A 16,045-nucleotide genomic window follows, 5' to 3' on the forward strand; every position below is an offset into this window, starting at 1 on the left:
CAGAATAACGAGACAGCATCGCTGCAATAAACGGGTGCAAGTCAGGCAAAAGGAAGAATCCCATTTAAACTGCCTCTCCCAATTCCCACATCTGAATCCCCATCTTGTGAGAAGATGCTGAGGCAACTCCACATTTAAGAGCTGAATATTTGAAAGTGCTTCTTGGGATTTGAAACTGCAATGTTTTCTTACTTTTATAAGAGAGACAGTTCCTGTGGTAGCTCGCAGCCATTCTACAATTTTCACTAGCAAAAATGGACAGAAGACAGGGATATAATAAATATATACTGGGTCTACTGATCAGGAGAAGCTTTATCAGTCAGCTGGGGCACATCTGGGAAAAAAAGTCACTCAGGTGCATCTCCAGCATCCCATTCAATTAACATACCATTAAAAATGGTTTGTCCCTGTTCAGCCTGCTGCGTTACCTGATAAGTCAACATAGTTAAAATGTATATTTAAATGCAGAAAACAGTGAAATGTTTTCTTTGTGAAGCAGAAAACAAGCCCCGCTCACAGGTATTTTAAAGCATTAGAAATAATTGTGCTTTACAGGTTGCTTAGCAGATCGCTCACACTGATCTTTTACCATATATTTTGAACTTTCATGCACCTTCAAGGAAAATTAAATAATTTCCTTATAGGAAGTACACACAAAATTATGCAAAACATATTCAAATGGTGCTTATAAAAATTACATCTAAGAAAAAAAAAATCACATTTGCACCTCAAAACCAGGTAACCGGGAACTTACTATTATAAATTCATTGGAAGATGATGTATTTTACACCAGTAAATGTGAACTTGGCGTATGATTGCTGCGCTTTCTGAACTGCAGTGGGTGTGATGGTACTTCAGCAGCAGTGCTGGGACTGGGTTAAATGGTTATGAGGCCTGAACAACCCTCCCCTAGGTGCTGAAAACAACAGCAGAAGAGAGGGCCTGTACTGGATGAATTACCCTGGACAGTTCACAGAAGTGTTATTAAATAACACTGTAAACTGGCTAAACCTGGTGACTTGTTCTGTGTCTAGAGCCTAGCACAAATGATTCAACTGCACTGAAAGGACTTTGCCTCTTTGATTTCTCACTTCACTTCCAAAAATGCCAGTGGAGCCGACAGCACGCTCTCACTATTCCTACACCTGAAATACTTTTCCATTTGTTTTCATGCTTTGCTATAATTCATGACCAACACCAAAATACGTGCCCTATTATGTCTACTTCACTAGCTTTTGTGACAGATTCTTTTAAGCCTCAAATAAGTCCTTAATACTGAAATTTAAGTGAGATGTGTGATCATCTTGCACGCCTGAAGATGCTCCTCCCTCCTGTCTCTTTTTCAGGACTGACATGCAAACCTTCTGGTGTGCCCCCAGCCATATGTAGCCTTCATGCTGAGTCTGAGGAACAGACAGATGAATCCAATACTTTCTAGTTAGGACACTTTTCTAGTTCCTCAATCATATGGATTCTACAAACATCACAGACCAAACATATTTTAAACCAGCAATGCCCTGAAGGCCACACCATTCCTATTTCACCATCCGTAAAGCCTCTTCAACTTGGTGATAGCATTATCTACACACTGGTTTGATGAGTTTTATCTCATTTTCTATGAATTTCCCTCTTTTTTTGAACTGGGTCAGTGGGAGGGCACATGCCCTTCTAATCAAAGACCCTCAGAAATGAAGCAGGTGATGATATTTTTCGAGTTCAGCATCTTTAAGAAAATTTTTATTCTTCCTTTGAGCACACACATGTGTGTTAGTCTATACCTAGAAGCTCTAATCTAAACCACCCTGGTTATTAGAACTTTTAGTTCAGATGAAGGGTAAGTTTTCTTTTTCTCTAGTAATTAGTCAGGATGGAATGATAATGCTGGTGTGTTATTATTTTCTTTAATGCACAGATCTGACTTAAAAGACATTTTTGTCTTTAATCTGGTTCCTGCTTACTTTCTAAACAACCAAACATGTTAACACCATCACAGGAAAAACTCCTTCATGTTTGTAATTTGTAGCCAAATTAGGCAGCTTGCTCTATGGTTATCAGAAGTATAATAAAATTCCAGAAACATACTCACTTGCAGCTAATTCCTGTAAGGCACACACCATATACATTTCTAGAAAGCTTGAAGGAATCCAACTGCCAGCTCAGAGTATGCCTCACAGTCAGCCTATTCCCCAAAGGGATGCCACAGTTTTAAAAGAGATTTAAAAAACGTGCTCATCCCCTGATGGCACTCTGTAGTACTGGTGCCTCTGGTGCTCTGTCAGTAAATGCAGCAGTAACTTATTTGCTTCTTACTGGCTTCTGAGTGAATACATACCCCAGGGAGGCAGCTTTGCAAAGCACAATGATTTTAAAATAGAGCCTGGGCTTTCAGAGAGGGGCAGCCAGTGGTTAAGGCAGCAAGAACGTCTTGTTGACGCTGGGGGCTCAGCCTCTCCCAGTCACTTGGGCTCCAGCTTCTGCCTTGATATAGACTGAAGAGATGCAGGAAACCTCCTGCCATCCAGCCTACAAGCATGATATCCTTTTAAACATACAAGTTTCCTGATAAGTGAGTTGATGTCTGTGCCACTTAGGATCTCAATGGTAAATTCTCCCTGGAACAGCATATGGGCCTGGAAGGCAGCTGTCCTGCTTGGTGAGATCTAAGGGTGCAAAAGGTGGGAATCCTGCCAGGAGCCTCATCCCTAGCTGCCAGATTGAAAAGTCTTCCCTCTTGGGAGAGGAGAGCAGGAGCAGGACAGGAGCCCTTCCCAAAGTGGAGGAGGGGTTGGGCATCTGAAGGGAAGAGAAGCAGAGCTGTGCCAGGCTTGGTGACAGTCTGGTGGCCACTGTCCTTCCTGCGCTGGGAGGAAAGAAACACCAGCCCAGGAATGAACCTGGGTTTGCCTAGAACGGCTACAAAACAGTAGCAGTTCTTTCTTAAACATTGCTATAAATGTTTTATTAAATAACACGACACCATTCCAGTAGGCAAGAAGGAGTGTAACAAAGACACGCTGCTTAAAGCAGTTATTGGAGGTGCAGGGCATGAAATGGGTGAGAAAAGGATCTTGCAGCTGCAGCGCTGCTGCAGCAGGCTGAGTACTCTGGCCAATGGCTCGGTTTGTTTGTCTGTCCATTTTTGCCAAAAGAGGAGAAGAGGGAGACTCCTTTTCCCTGTGATGTTACTGGGGGATCGAGGAAAATCCTCCTAAGGAAAAAATTAATCATAAGAGATATTTTACTGCAAAAATTCTCAATTTTGATGGGCTGTCCTTTCCTGATGAAAATCACTTTGCAAGAAAATTCAGGGCTGAAGATGAGAAGATGTAGGAGAAGACAGAGTACTAAGAAATTCTGCAAAGAAAGGAGGTCATATGGTAAAATATTGACTCCATGACATCATTTTCATTGATACTGCCGCTGATATAATTCAACTTGATAACACAGATATAACATACAGAGACATAAACATTCAAGTAGGGGAAGGCACAAGTATAACTATTTCATTGATTTTAATTAAATTTTCCTGAGTATTGCAAGGTTGGCATATTTTTAATTTTATTTCCATTAAAGGGCGTGCTTGGTCTCTCAGAGCCTTAATAAAATCTTCTTTCAACCTCTCTCCTTTCTCTGCTAAAACCTAAATTTCTACATGAGAAAAAGACCAAAATATGTAATTTACTACTTCCATATGCTGAAATTTGCACATACCATCCCCTTAATTTAGACCACTATTCACTGTATCATAATAAGGAACATTCTGTTAAAATATGTCCACCTAGAGCTCAGTAGTCTTTGAATGCTAGATAAAATCATTCTATAAGGCTAATGAAGACAGAAACTCTGCCTGGAACAATATTAAGTTTGTTTTCTCTAGTGATTTGAAGAAGTGAGCAATCTGTCAGTAATACATTGAGGGAAATTACTTGTCTTGTAGGAATTCCCGCTGACAGTCACTCACTCACAGTGCTGACCCAAACATCTACCCGCTGACAAACAAATTACAGTGTCTAACTTTGAAAAGGTAACTAGCTGTTTTTAATTTTTATTGGTCTCATCAAATCTCTCTCATATTTACCCAATCCCCATTCTTCGCTGTGTTCAAAAAAGGGGGAGAAAAGGAAGAAAGAAAGAAAGAAAATGGAAAAACCCACGGTTTCTTGCATTTGAAAAAATTATTACTGCCTACATCCGAGAGTGTTATGTCAGATAAAACTGTTAAACTGTGTCTAACCAATATTAAGACTGGCAGCCCTGCCAGTGACTGACTGGGTGAGTGAACACATTACTGAGACAGCATTGTAGAAATTAATTTTCTTCAATAAAGTGATTTTTAAGGCTCATATATTTCACAATCTAAACATATGTCACTGTTTCATAAACAAAATAAATGGATTAAAATAATACATTACCAATATGCTGACACATGGAGATATTTTAATTAGAAATACTTAAGCTGCGTGATATTTAACTGCTATATTTGTTGAAGAGGAGCATGCATCATTTAGTAAGACACAAGGCAGGTACATCACTTTGCATGATGTGGTACCAGAGTGGGACCAATTCACCACCAGTGTGAGCTCTCACTATCAGATCACATTAGCCCCGCTGAAAAATCGTGTTAAGGTTACAACAAACAGAGGAGACTCCAAAAGAGCAGCTGTCCACTAAAACAACTTCTGCATTGAAATAATAAGTCACCCTGGTTCTGGTTCCTGAGAGTAATATTTCTTCATAAAGGGGCACGTTTAACAACTTAGCTATTTAAAGGCCGTATTTACATGACTGTCGCATTACATTGGCCTCTTTCCTGCATTCTTCTTGACTTACTTTGAGGACCAGCACTAAAATAGCTGAGGAAAGCAAATGTCAACTATGCCCTGAAATTTATACGTGTGAGAGAATAGGAATAAGTAGAAATGTAATATATTGTTTACTGTACCAAGTGCCCTCTGTTCTCTAAAGGTCAAAAGCATTGTAACCTTGGAGTTACAGTTTCTGATTGTTCCCAGGGTTAAATACATTATCAAAATTAATGGTTCAAACCCCTCAACCTTCAGATATATGAGTATTCATGCCTCCATCTGCTGAACTGTTCAACTAAAAATAGCATTCTTTGGCCTTCCCTCTACTAATATTGTGCCCCTGAGGCAGGCTATGCAATGCTTCAGCAGTACACTGGATCTGCACCCAGCAGTACAAAAAAAGGTCATTTACTTTGCAACAAGAAGAGAGTATGGAGGAGCAGGATAAGATGGGAGGGCAAAAAACAAATAGACAAATATGTGTTTAGTTAAAATTTTCTCTTTTCTTTTTTTTTTTAACTGTATTATAAAAACTTCAGGTTCCAGGAACACAGCTGCAATTATAGTTAAGATTCGCCAAGGTTCATTAGTGTTACAAGTGATAAATTCTGAAGGACAAATTACACAAATAGTTCGGGGAAAGAGTTATGAAGGAAGCTTTTTTGTTTTGCTTTTTTTTCCTAGAGCTCACTTTGTTTAGGAATAACTCCAGCTAGCATCATTGTAATGCTTCCATTTCTATCAACAGTTTATCAGTCGTGGTTGAGAGAGTTGCGACACTTCCGTATTTATCTCCTAGACAGCTTTGCAGAAATATGTAAGAATGAAGGCAGGGGAGATTTTTAAACCCTAAACAGCATATTGCTTCTTTGAAAGTAAGGACATACAGGTGCCACCTCTGCCACCACTGTGACTTCCCAGTAACTAGGTTCCTGCTACTGGCAGCCTAATAGCTGGAAAAACTATTTCAGGATCAAGTCCACTCACTGAGCAATATTGCTGGCCACACATCTCTAGGATCTGTTAATATCAGTGCAACCATCTGACAGCTTGGGAAAAAGTTCAGGGAAGTGGGAAGAGGGGAAAACTAGAGAAGGTGTATGTGAAGAGGAGCAAAAGGAAAATTATCAACAGGTTTTACAGCTCATACTGGTTGTAGCAAGAAGCTGTCCTTATACACAAGTATCAGAACTGTTTCACATGCCCACAGGTGTGTTTGGTAATAAATCTGCAAACTATTCACTCACAATTGTTTGAGGCTGGAGGGGTGAACAGAAATAGCTTGTTTTTTCTGATCAGACTATACCTAGGAGAACTGTTCCTTCATCATCTAGATCCTCCCTCATGCCAAGTGTCCTAACAATGCTTGGTCCTGTCAGGCAAATTATTTAAATTTTTGGCTGATTTTTTGAGGAAACTGGTGAGATGGGGCTGAGATATCAATGGGAAGTATGGAGCACAGAGTTTTAAGTCTTTTTGCCAACAAAATTGTCAATGACACCTTCATGAGATCAGTACACAAATCAAAAGAATCTATCTGGTATCAATCCAAAGCAGAGCAAGCCACCAATTCAGGAAGCTGAACTGGCATAAAAGTGTGGCAGTCACTATTTCACTTCAGGATACTGAAAGCTACAAGTGAATATTAATGGTATTTATCATGAGCTGATCAATGTGATCAAAAATCTAAAGAGAAGATGGGTCAAACTGGTCTGTTGCTGAAGGAGAACTTTTTTTCCTTTTTTTCTTTTTTAATGCACTACCCATGAAAGTCAAACTAGTTACTTGAGAAACTGCTGTATATGATTTCAGTAAAGCTATTTGTACTCATAGAGATACATAATCCACTGGTGAACATAAATATAGAATTCAGAGAAAGTACATTTTGATAATAGCTTGAATAAGACAGGCAAGTCATTAATTAGCAATTGTCCACTGGAGAATCATCCTCTGTGAAATAATTGCTATTGTTACATGATGTACCTGGTCAAAAATGGTTCCTTGTTCAATTAGATTCAGAGCTTGCATAGAAGTTGCCCTAACACACAGGAAGATAACAAAAATTTGCTGCTACCTCCTACATGGAGCATGATCATCCAAATAAAAGAAAACATAAGTTGAAAAAAAAAAGTAGATTACAAGATTGAAGGTGGCAGAATTTCCTTAGCTGGATACAGATTATAAAAAATAATTTTGGAATTAATAATACTGCCCTGGTAAAGTTGAAATGTTAGAGCTACTGAAAAACTCTTTTACTTGACATAGCTTTCCCTCCCCTGGTTCTCCAAACATGGATATTACACACACATTCACATGTAGAAACAAAACCAAACCTGAAAATAAATTAGCTCTTTCTCCCACTGGCTGAAAGGAGCAGAGATTAGTTTTGTGATCAGTATTTTTAAGCACTTGGGAAATACTCAGATACCATGGTCACAGCATTCACGTAAATAAATAAGTGGGTGGGGTGCATGGAGGAAAGGAAGCAGAACAGAGAAAGAAGGGGGAAGGGAAGCAAAGATGGCAAAATGAGCTGAAATGCTACACCCCTAACAGTCTTCATGACACATCAGGTATAACAACAAATTCTCTCCAACAAACACACCCGAAAAAGTGCTCATTTTGGGAACACAGAGAATTGACACAAAGAGAAAATTAATAGTAGGAGTAAATAAAATTTAGTTCAGGCACTTTAACAATCTGATGAGCAGGTATCAGCCAAAGGTTAAGTGTTCTGTTATTTAAGCTCTTATAACCATGAAACATTAAAGGTTTTGAAATCCCGTAGAGATGAAATTCAAACAAAATAGAAAGGGGGGAAACACACAAACAAAAAAATTCTTTTACAGCAAATATGTCGAAATAGAAAATTCAGACCCCCAAGCCTGAATGTTCCTGAATTTACTAGCACACATTTTTGCTGGTTGTTTTCTCTCTAATTTTTCTCGTCATGTTTAACATCTCAGTCTATCATTTCTGCAAATTAATGAAAATGCATTATTGCTGTAGGTTCAGATCAAGTCTGATGTGCAAATATGTGGGTCAAGTTACAAATGGATCGTGTAAAAGAAAAGAAGCAGGAATGTCTGTGGTTTAGATCCCATTTCTTTGACAGTGGAACAGTTTTCATCCTTTCCTGCCTTGCAGTCTTGTGTAGGCTCACTATTTGTTTTAGTGCATTTCAAAGGCAGCAAAAATAGTCTCTCTATTCACAAAGCTGATTTCTGCAGTATTTTCCCAACTAAAGCTAATGAGACTTTTTTGCTTCAATAAGTAGTCAAATACTGGCTTTCTAAAGATACCTGCTATTTTTCCTTTTGAGAAACTTTCCTTTGGTTTCAATCCTGTCTAAGGTACAGTCTTAACATCACATTATTATGACCCAAAACTATTTTTCAGAGATCTTTGCCTGCAGAGTCAGGGTGCTCTCTTTTCAAATGTTGATTTGAGGTTAGGTCAGACCTAAGCTCAAGAAGTCTTTCTTGTCAGCTCTGGACCACCAATGAACAGGGGTCCACGAACAAGTTCTGGTCCCATTTTTGCTTATCCTAAGTTAATTTGGCAAGAATAACATCATAGGGTAAAGAGGAAAGGATTTTTATTTTGCTTTGGCTCCTCTGGAAAAAAATTAATCACAGAAAGGTAAGCAAAGCAGATATTTAGATATTAGCATGGCAATACTTTGCTCTTCTAGGCACAATTTATTCCTACTTTGCTTCTGAACCCGACTCTAACCTAACTCAAATAGGGGTTTCAAAGGTTTACTTGTAAATAGTTACATGCATCTTTAATGTCCTTTCCTCTCATGTTCACTGTCACTTTCTTTCCACACATTTTAACTCTGAAAGCTTTTGACTGTTTCTTCATTATTTATGACATTGTTGTGTCTTTTCTTCTGAAATTAAAAACTTCTTGCCACAAGAAGCTAGCTAATAATATGGCACATAAATCTTTCTTTCACAACATTTCATTCTATATGTGCCAAAAATAAATAAATGGCCAAACTAAGTCTCTAACCGTGCTTGGCATCTGACCAGCTTAATGCTCAGAAAGGTTGAGATTACCTTAATAGAGAAGCTAAAAGAGTTTGCAATTTATTGTATTGTCAGCACCACACAGTTTAAAAAAAAGGGAAAAAAAGAAAAACCCAATAATGCACTTTTGTTTGGATACACCGACTGCTCCAATTATAGGTAGTGCATTGCAGCTACAGAGGAGCGAGCACATGAAAATAAAGTACAAAAAAGAGCTTTGAACTTATCTCCCATCAAGTGTTCATATAAATAAAAAAATACCATTAACTGCCAATATAAAGCACACAGAACAATGTCTTTCACTCACAGCATCAAGGTTGGCTGCACATTGCTGTACTGTAAGTACATAAGGTGTTAATCCTCCTGGGCTGCGCTCAAAAATTATTTAACATTCAGGCTATTATTTAGCATACAGCTGGTTAGCAGTTTTCCCCTAAAATGTTGGCTTCCATCCCACATTTTTTTGTTCTGGCACATACCTGGAGCTGTAAAGGGCTGAGTCCAGAAGCAGCAGCAGCTGCCATTGTTGATGGAATGAACTGCACAGGGTAGTTATCACCTGTCGGGAGAACAATGCGTGCAGGTTCAGACAATGAGCAGAGAATAGCAGCAGACAAGTGCAAACAAGGCCCTAGGATTGCCTGTGCTCCACAGCACTCCTCTAAGCCTAAACATCTGCAAAAACAAAAGGCTTTGCTGGGCACGGACTTGCCACGCTCCCTTGGAACTTTTTTTGTGAGCAGATAGCTGGTAGGCAAACTGGCAAAACATAAATATGATACTCGTGATTTTCATTTCCAAAAGCTAATGTTCAAATCAAGCTTGGAAGCCTGGGCACAAAATGGGTCTTACAACCACAGACACACAGATGAGATACCCCAGGAAACCCCTGTGGCTGCCACAGCAAAAAAAAAAAAAAAAAAAAAGTTTTCACCACATGTTTCTTTAAAAAATTAAAAATCTGTTATAACCAAAGAAATATCAGTCCTGTTTAATGCAGGGTGATTTCTTTTCAGTGTCAAGTGCCTCCTGGGACACATATCCAGTTGGCTTAACACAGGTTGAGGTTTTTTGTTTTCCTTTGGGATTCTCTGGCTTGGGACAACTCCCTTAAGGTAGTCATAGAGAAGAACAAAATTAAATCACCTTTTAATATAGCTTGAAACACAATTTTAACTTTTTCTTAGATCTGGGGGCCTACTGAAGTCAATAGATTAAACAGGTGCTCAGTTACATGAGAATTCAGGTACTAAAATTTCCAAATTAAATATTGTAGCATAGTGTCTTATAGCATATCTATGGGTGCTCCCATAGATGTGCAGCACCCAGTGCCATTTGGACTCTTAGTCAATGTAGGGAACAAAAGAAGGCTGGAATAGTTTAGCAGTGTAATCTGTAATATAAAAATGAATACAGTGATGGATAAGTTTCTGTGATTTAATGGCTCCAGCTACTTATTTAAAATCAGTGGTATATACTATCTGCAAGCTACATTGTGCAGTTTTTAGATATTTTTAATATAATCAGTCTATTTTACACAAGATCTTCCATGCTGAAAGCAGAATGTAGCAATAAGAGAAAATACAGAACTCCAGCATAATAGAGTCAGGACATTCCAACAACTAGATTTTTTTTTTTGTCACCCCCTCAAATAAATAACAATAGCAAAAATCTTTGCAGTCACCAGACTCCTCAGAGATCTTTACCACATGAATTGGTATTGTATCCAGTTCAGTTAAAATGTTTGGTTGTTTCACTTTTTTAATAAATTGTACATGTCTAATCCACAAGGTCTCTTTGCATCATATCCATAATACCTCATCAGGCCATTGAGCACAGTATGTGCTTGTACACAGTCCAGTAACAATTGGATTCTGATTGCATATGGAGCTCTGCAACAATGCATTCACTCACACTATATTGTACTGGTGTCCTATGGAGTAATGTTCAAAATATCTCCTCTTATTCTCCTCATTCCACAAGGTTGATTCTAGTGTGCAATGATTTTGTTTGTTTTTTTAAAACAAAACCAACAAAAAAAGACTTCTAGATTATTTTCTTAATGAACTTAAACTGTCTCTTTATGGTTAAATAATTCCACTAGTCTCTTTGATATTTATATCAAATTATCTGAATAAATAAGATCCTAATCTAAGTTAAATAATGTTTCTTTCAGAAATATCTTACAAGGTTTTTTTAAAAAAAAATCACAAAAATGTTGAATTAATGATGCTTTAAATGGGGGGGAAAATAACCATCCGACTTATCAGCATGGACTGCCTTGCAGAACATTTCGGAGGCATTCTTTCTTTAAATATCATGAATTATTCATCCCTGTTCCACACAGCAATCTCTTCTTTCTCCCTCCCCCTCTGCATACACTTTTTAAGTTCAATACCAGTTGCTTTATTTGTACTAAAACATTTTCCATGTCAAACATATTTAAAAAAAAACCAAACTCTAAAAGAATTCCCCGCGGCACTCCTTTTTCACAGCTGTCATGCTCCTATGGTTTGAAATAGCCAGATATTTTATACCCACATGCGCACACGCGCACACACACAGAGTTTTTGGCTTCACAGTTAATTTAATAGTATCTTCACCACACCCTGTAGTGTTCTCTTGCTCACCTGCTGGCTACAGCGCTGTCTCTTGTTGCAGGAAGAAGAATATCCATAGGGTTATGCCATTTATCTCTTATTACCCAATACTGTCCCTTTTCGCCCTCATTTTAATGTGTTAAATTATGGCTAAGTCCTGGTATGTCAGCAGCATCTTTGTGCTGAGAAGAAAAATTAATACTCCTTCAGCTCTGGAGTACTTTGTTGACAGTGAGGAGTAAAAGCAGAGCAAAGGTATTTCTTTCTCCCTTGAGCAAACTGAGCATGCAAGGATTTAATTTTTAATTACGGAGGTACATATTTCCCCCTCTCATTTTCTCGATGCAAGAATGGATCAAGAAGCTCCTCCATAGCTGTCTTGGCGAGAAATCAGTCAATGTATTGTAGCAATTTTTTTCAAATTTGTTTCTCGATTTGGAATGCTTACGTGAGGAGCCCTTCTTTTAAATTTGTACAAAAGGCAGGAGAACATGTTCAAACAGGTCTGCCTTAAGCGCTGGTGTGTGCTGGCCTTTGATAACCAGGAGTAAGAAGAATGCTGGAAGAAGAAAATCTGTCATGTTTTGCAAACTGATCTTTTCAATCTCCTTGCTGTGCTGATTGTCTATTTACATTTGGCTGCTGTTGTTTATATATAAATTGGTGTTTACAAGCCATGGAAAATTATGCCAGACTTCTGTTTCGTTTGTCAGGTTGAGCAACATTTCCAAATGAATAAAAGCAGTGAGCAATTGTGCTGTGTTATTCTACACAGAAATAATGTAAATGTTTCTTTTTGTATTGGATGAAGAGATGAAGCTTAGCAGACTTTATTTATTGGATGTATAGACTTACCTTCCAGATCAAGGCTTTGTGAGCTGTGAGGAAAGAAGGATGTCTGGCTTTTGTGAGACCCAGAGTAGGGGGAAGGTGCTGCCTTATTACCAGTCTTTCCTAAAACACAATTGTAAGACATAAGCTGCCTCTCCTCATCTCAGTTACAAAGCTTTTGGCTTGATGATGTTCCCACCATTTTGGGATTGTAACTTGAAGTCTGTCTCTTCACATTCATGGAATGAGAGGAAATGGAGTTGGAAGAGCTGCAAGATGTCAGCAGTTCCAGGGCCCCATCCTTCCAGATATAATGGACAGCCTGAGCAAAGCATACCCCGGGTGCTGTCAGGATACTGCAGGGGGAGAGAGGGACACTCCCACAGTATTCCCACACAGGGCATCAATTTTGCTTGTCCAGAGCCATCAAGGTTGAGGATGATGTTAACAGAGGCAACTGACTAGGGGAATGCCATGGAGGATCTTCCCTGTCCCATGGCACTGCTTCAGCTGTGCCTTTGTCCTGCATAGGGTTTGCTGCAGCCCTGCCTTATTGCCATCCTCACGTTGCAGCTAAACCAGCATCCCCACAGTTTTCTGTCTGCAGGTAATGTTTGCAAAATTATGAAATTTGCACATTTCATTGCAAAGTCCTGCCTGACAATATCCAGCTGCCTGCCATCCTTTCCAGCTTTTCCAATATTTAGGACTGAGGCACATATGATTGCTACAACAAATCCCGAGGTTACAAAGTCCTTGTTCCAACCAAGTAAAACCCAACAGGGGACACATGACAGCCTTTAACTCAGTCCTGGGGGATTTCCTTTAGAAAATACTCATGAAGCCATGAAAAGACACACGGGCAACCTGTACACAGTGGATTTGGTGTGTGCCTCCTGTTTTCACCTGCCAGGAGGAAGAGCAGCCTACTTCCTTACCTAAAAAAAGAATACTTAGATATGGAAAATCTAAATCACCTGAGAACTTTAGGAAAGACTTCTGAAAGACCTATTCCAAATGGAAATTGCAATGCTGGATATCAGAAAAATCCAGCACATCTAAGATTATGCGAGTTATGTGGATTAGCTACAGTAATCAAGGAGTTTAATTAGTTTGATGACAAATATTTCACACTATTGGAATGTTCTAAAGTCCAGCCTGATGACAATAAGCCTGACAGTTTTGTTTGTCATGCTTTCCCTAATAATAGTACTTTCTCTGATTTGCCCCAGTGCAACTAGAAACAGAAAACAGGCCAAAATGTTGACTCTGTTTCTGCCACCAGCCTATGAAAACAGTTTCCATTTTCACATTGCATCACAACATAACAAAATCTCTTGTAAATTATTTTAGTGCATAAAGTCAAATGCTCTATAGGGGCTGGTTTTTGGCCACTCTAATCATGGGGTTTATATAGTTCTTGTATGAAATATGAAAAAAAAGCTTTGAAAATACACTGCAGCATATCACTCAACAAACCTGTCTAAATTGAGTTTTACTCCACTCGATGTCTTTATTTTCAATTATCTTTTTGAGAGATGCTTTCCAGAACTGGCAAAGAAATGGTACAGTACAAAATACTTGCAGGACATTTTTAAGCAAAAGTGATCATACATTTTGAAGTCTCATGGACTGCCATGATGCAGGTGGCATGGACATCAGCCCTCCCACCCTCTGCTTAGCTCTGTTTGAGATCTGCTCAACTTATGGTCTGGCTCCTACCTAGAATTGCTTTATATCTTTACTTCATCGTCATCCTCCTTCCCTGTTCCCTCTCAGCCACAAAACTTGATTGAAGAAATACTTTAGTCACTGAAAGATGGAGGAGGAAACTGCCCTTCCTTTATCTTCCTCATCTACTCACTGCCTTGTCCTCTTGACCCAGGGCACTAATGGGGACACAATAATCATGTTCAAGGATACTCCAGGCCACTAAGTTTTTCTGGATGCATGTGTTTAGCTAAATGAAGGGAAAATTGCAGTGGGAGAGGAGGTATAATGGTACCCATGCTGCCCACCAGTTCCAAGCAGTAAGTGTAGTGGTCACAGTCAGAAAGCCAGCGCAGTTGCTTTGCTCTCCTCGGAATGCAAAATAATTCTATTAACTGTGTAGCATCTCTGGGCAAGTATTAGCTTCCTAACAGCTGCCACTCTCAGCTTCCCCCTGGAATAAGTGGCAACCCCCACAACCAGGTACTCTACGAGGCTCGTCAAATGCCTGCAGGTCAATAGTCACAGCAGTCATTTGAGATGCACAGCGCCCAAAAGTTTTAATTAATCCAGTATACAGTATAAATACTGAAATATGTATAAAAAATTAATTAGGTGGTCTATGCAGCTCTGATTTCTCAATTAGTACTTACCATGCCGGAAAATTATATTACATGACTTTGAGATACATAAGGAAGCATGGGACTTTGGGGATTTTTTTTCTAATGCAATTATTACTTGTCATCAGCATTTGCTAACTTTGGCCTGTTTCACCTCCTAGAGCTCCAAAATACTGTGGGGGGAGGGTTACAGACATCTCAGTGTTATAGATTCTGCCAGGGAAAAGGAAAGTTTTTTCTGTCAGACTTTATCATAGCTGTGTATCGGCAAGTCCTTAAGTTTTCTGCTCCTAATGATTTGCTGATCTCAGAAGTTCATGAGCAGCAAGACATGAACTGGAAGGGCCTCAGAACCTAATAAATTTTCCTCTCTTCTACAGGACCTTCAGTGGAGTGTACAAACTGCTCTATTTTGCTAAAGAATACCATTCTATTCCTCCAAGGCCTAGCATTTGTGTGCAAATCTGCAGCAGTACTCAGTAACTGCTACCTTGGCATTGAACTAAACAGCCATGAAATTGGCTCCCAATTTAGCCCAGGAAGATATTTCTGTGTGAACACGGACACATAATCATACCCCTGCTTGTACACCAATGCAAGACCTCTCATCCTGGCTGTCCTGTCACACTAACACTGCTGCAGTGCTCCCACTTTGGAGCCAGCTTATATCTAGCCTGTTTTGCAGGCAAAGCAAATTAAGTGACTGTGCACACAATATTCGACATTCCCTAAATGACACAGTCAGTTTCAAACATGCTTAGTCCCCACTGCTGCTGTCATTGAAATGCCTCTCACTGCATTTTCTGAATGTCAAGTAAAACTGGCAGGGTCAAAACTCAGTCTTGCTGATGTCAAAATGCAGTAAAATATAATAGAAGCCAAACATGTAACCTAAAATAAAATGGTAAGCATCTGAAGGGTTAATCCATCTCCTCTCTTCCCTCGGAGGCACCAGCAAGTCTAACCTGACAGTTCTGCAGGTGAAAGTTTCATTTCTCACAAAAGTAGAAGAGTACAGGTAGTAGCAGTCAAGTTCATAAATATTCCTCAGAAATGACTTTGAAGAACCCTCTCTAAGAAAGAGTATAGCTTAATCTCCAGTTCCATTAATTCCTTAACTACTGTGCCGAGAGTGCCAAAAATAGGAATTAATCAATACCAAGTGTAGTTACAGCTTTTTTTTCCATCATAATGTGTCTCTGACAGAAGCTACTGACCTGCCCAGCTACCTTTGCCACACATGCAGTAGAATTAAATATATATATTAAAGATAAAAATATATATAAAGATATAAATTCTAACTTTAAAGCCACTGGTCATAAATCAGATCATTGTGACTTCTGGCTTTTTACTAGCATCATCTGTAATTAAACCTCCAACACCAGCAAACAGCTTCACTGCTTTCCAAGATATCTAGGCCTAGGCTTCTTCCTGCATTTCATTCT

The 16,045-nt window shown here is 39.1% G+C and overlaps 1 protein-coding gene across 11 annotated transcripts in view; it reads right to left on the reverse strand.

Annotated features, from left to right (window-relative positions):
- The window catches only part of SOX6 (SRY-box transcription factor 6), a 371,999-nt gene that overhangs the window by 80,163 nt on the left and 275,791 nt on the right, over positions 1-16,045 (reverse strand). For all 11 annotated transcript variants that reach the window (XM_059848934.1, XM_059848935.1, XM_059848937.1 and 8 more), the window contains one exon: positions 9,319-9,398. In XM_059848934.1, coding sequence (XP_059704917.1) covers positions 9,319-9,398 — 80 coding nt within the window. The remainder of the gene's footprint in view (positions 1-9,318; positions 9,399-16,045) is intronic.

This window comes from Haemorhous mexicanus, chromosome 6 (genome assembly GCF_027477595.1).
Source record: "Haemorhous mexicanus isolate bHaeMex1 chromosome 6, bHaeMex1.pri, whole genome shotgun sequence".
In the NCBI taxonomy this organism is placed as follows: Eukaryota; Metazoa; Chordata; class Aves; order Passeriformes; family Fringillidae; genus Haemorhous; species Haemorhous mexicanus.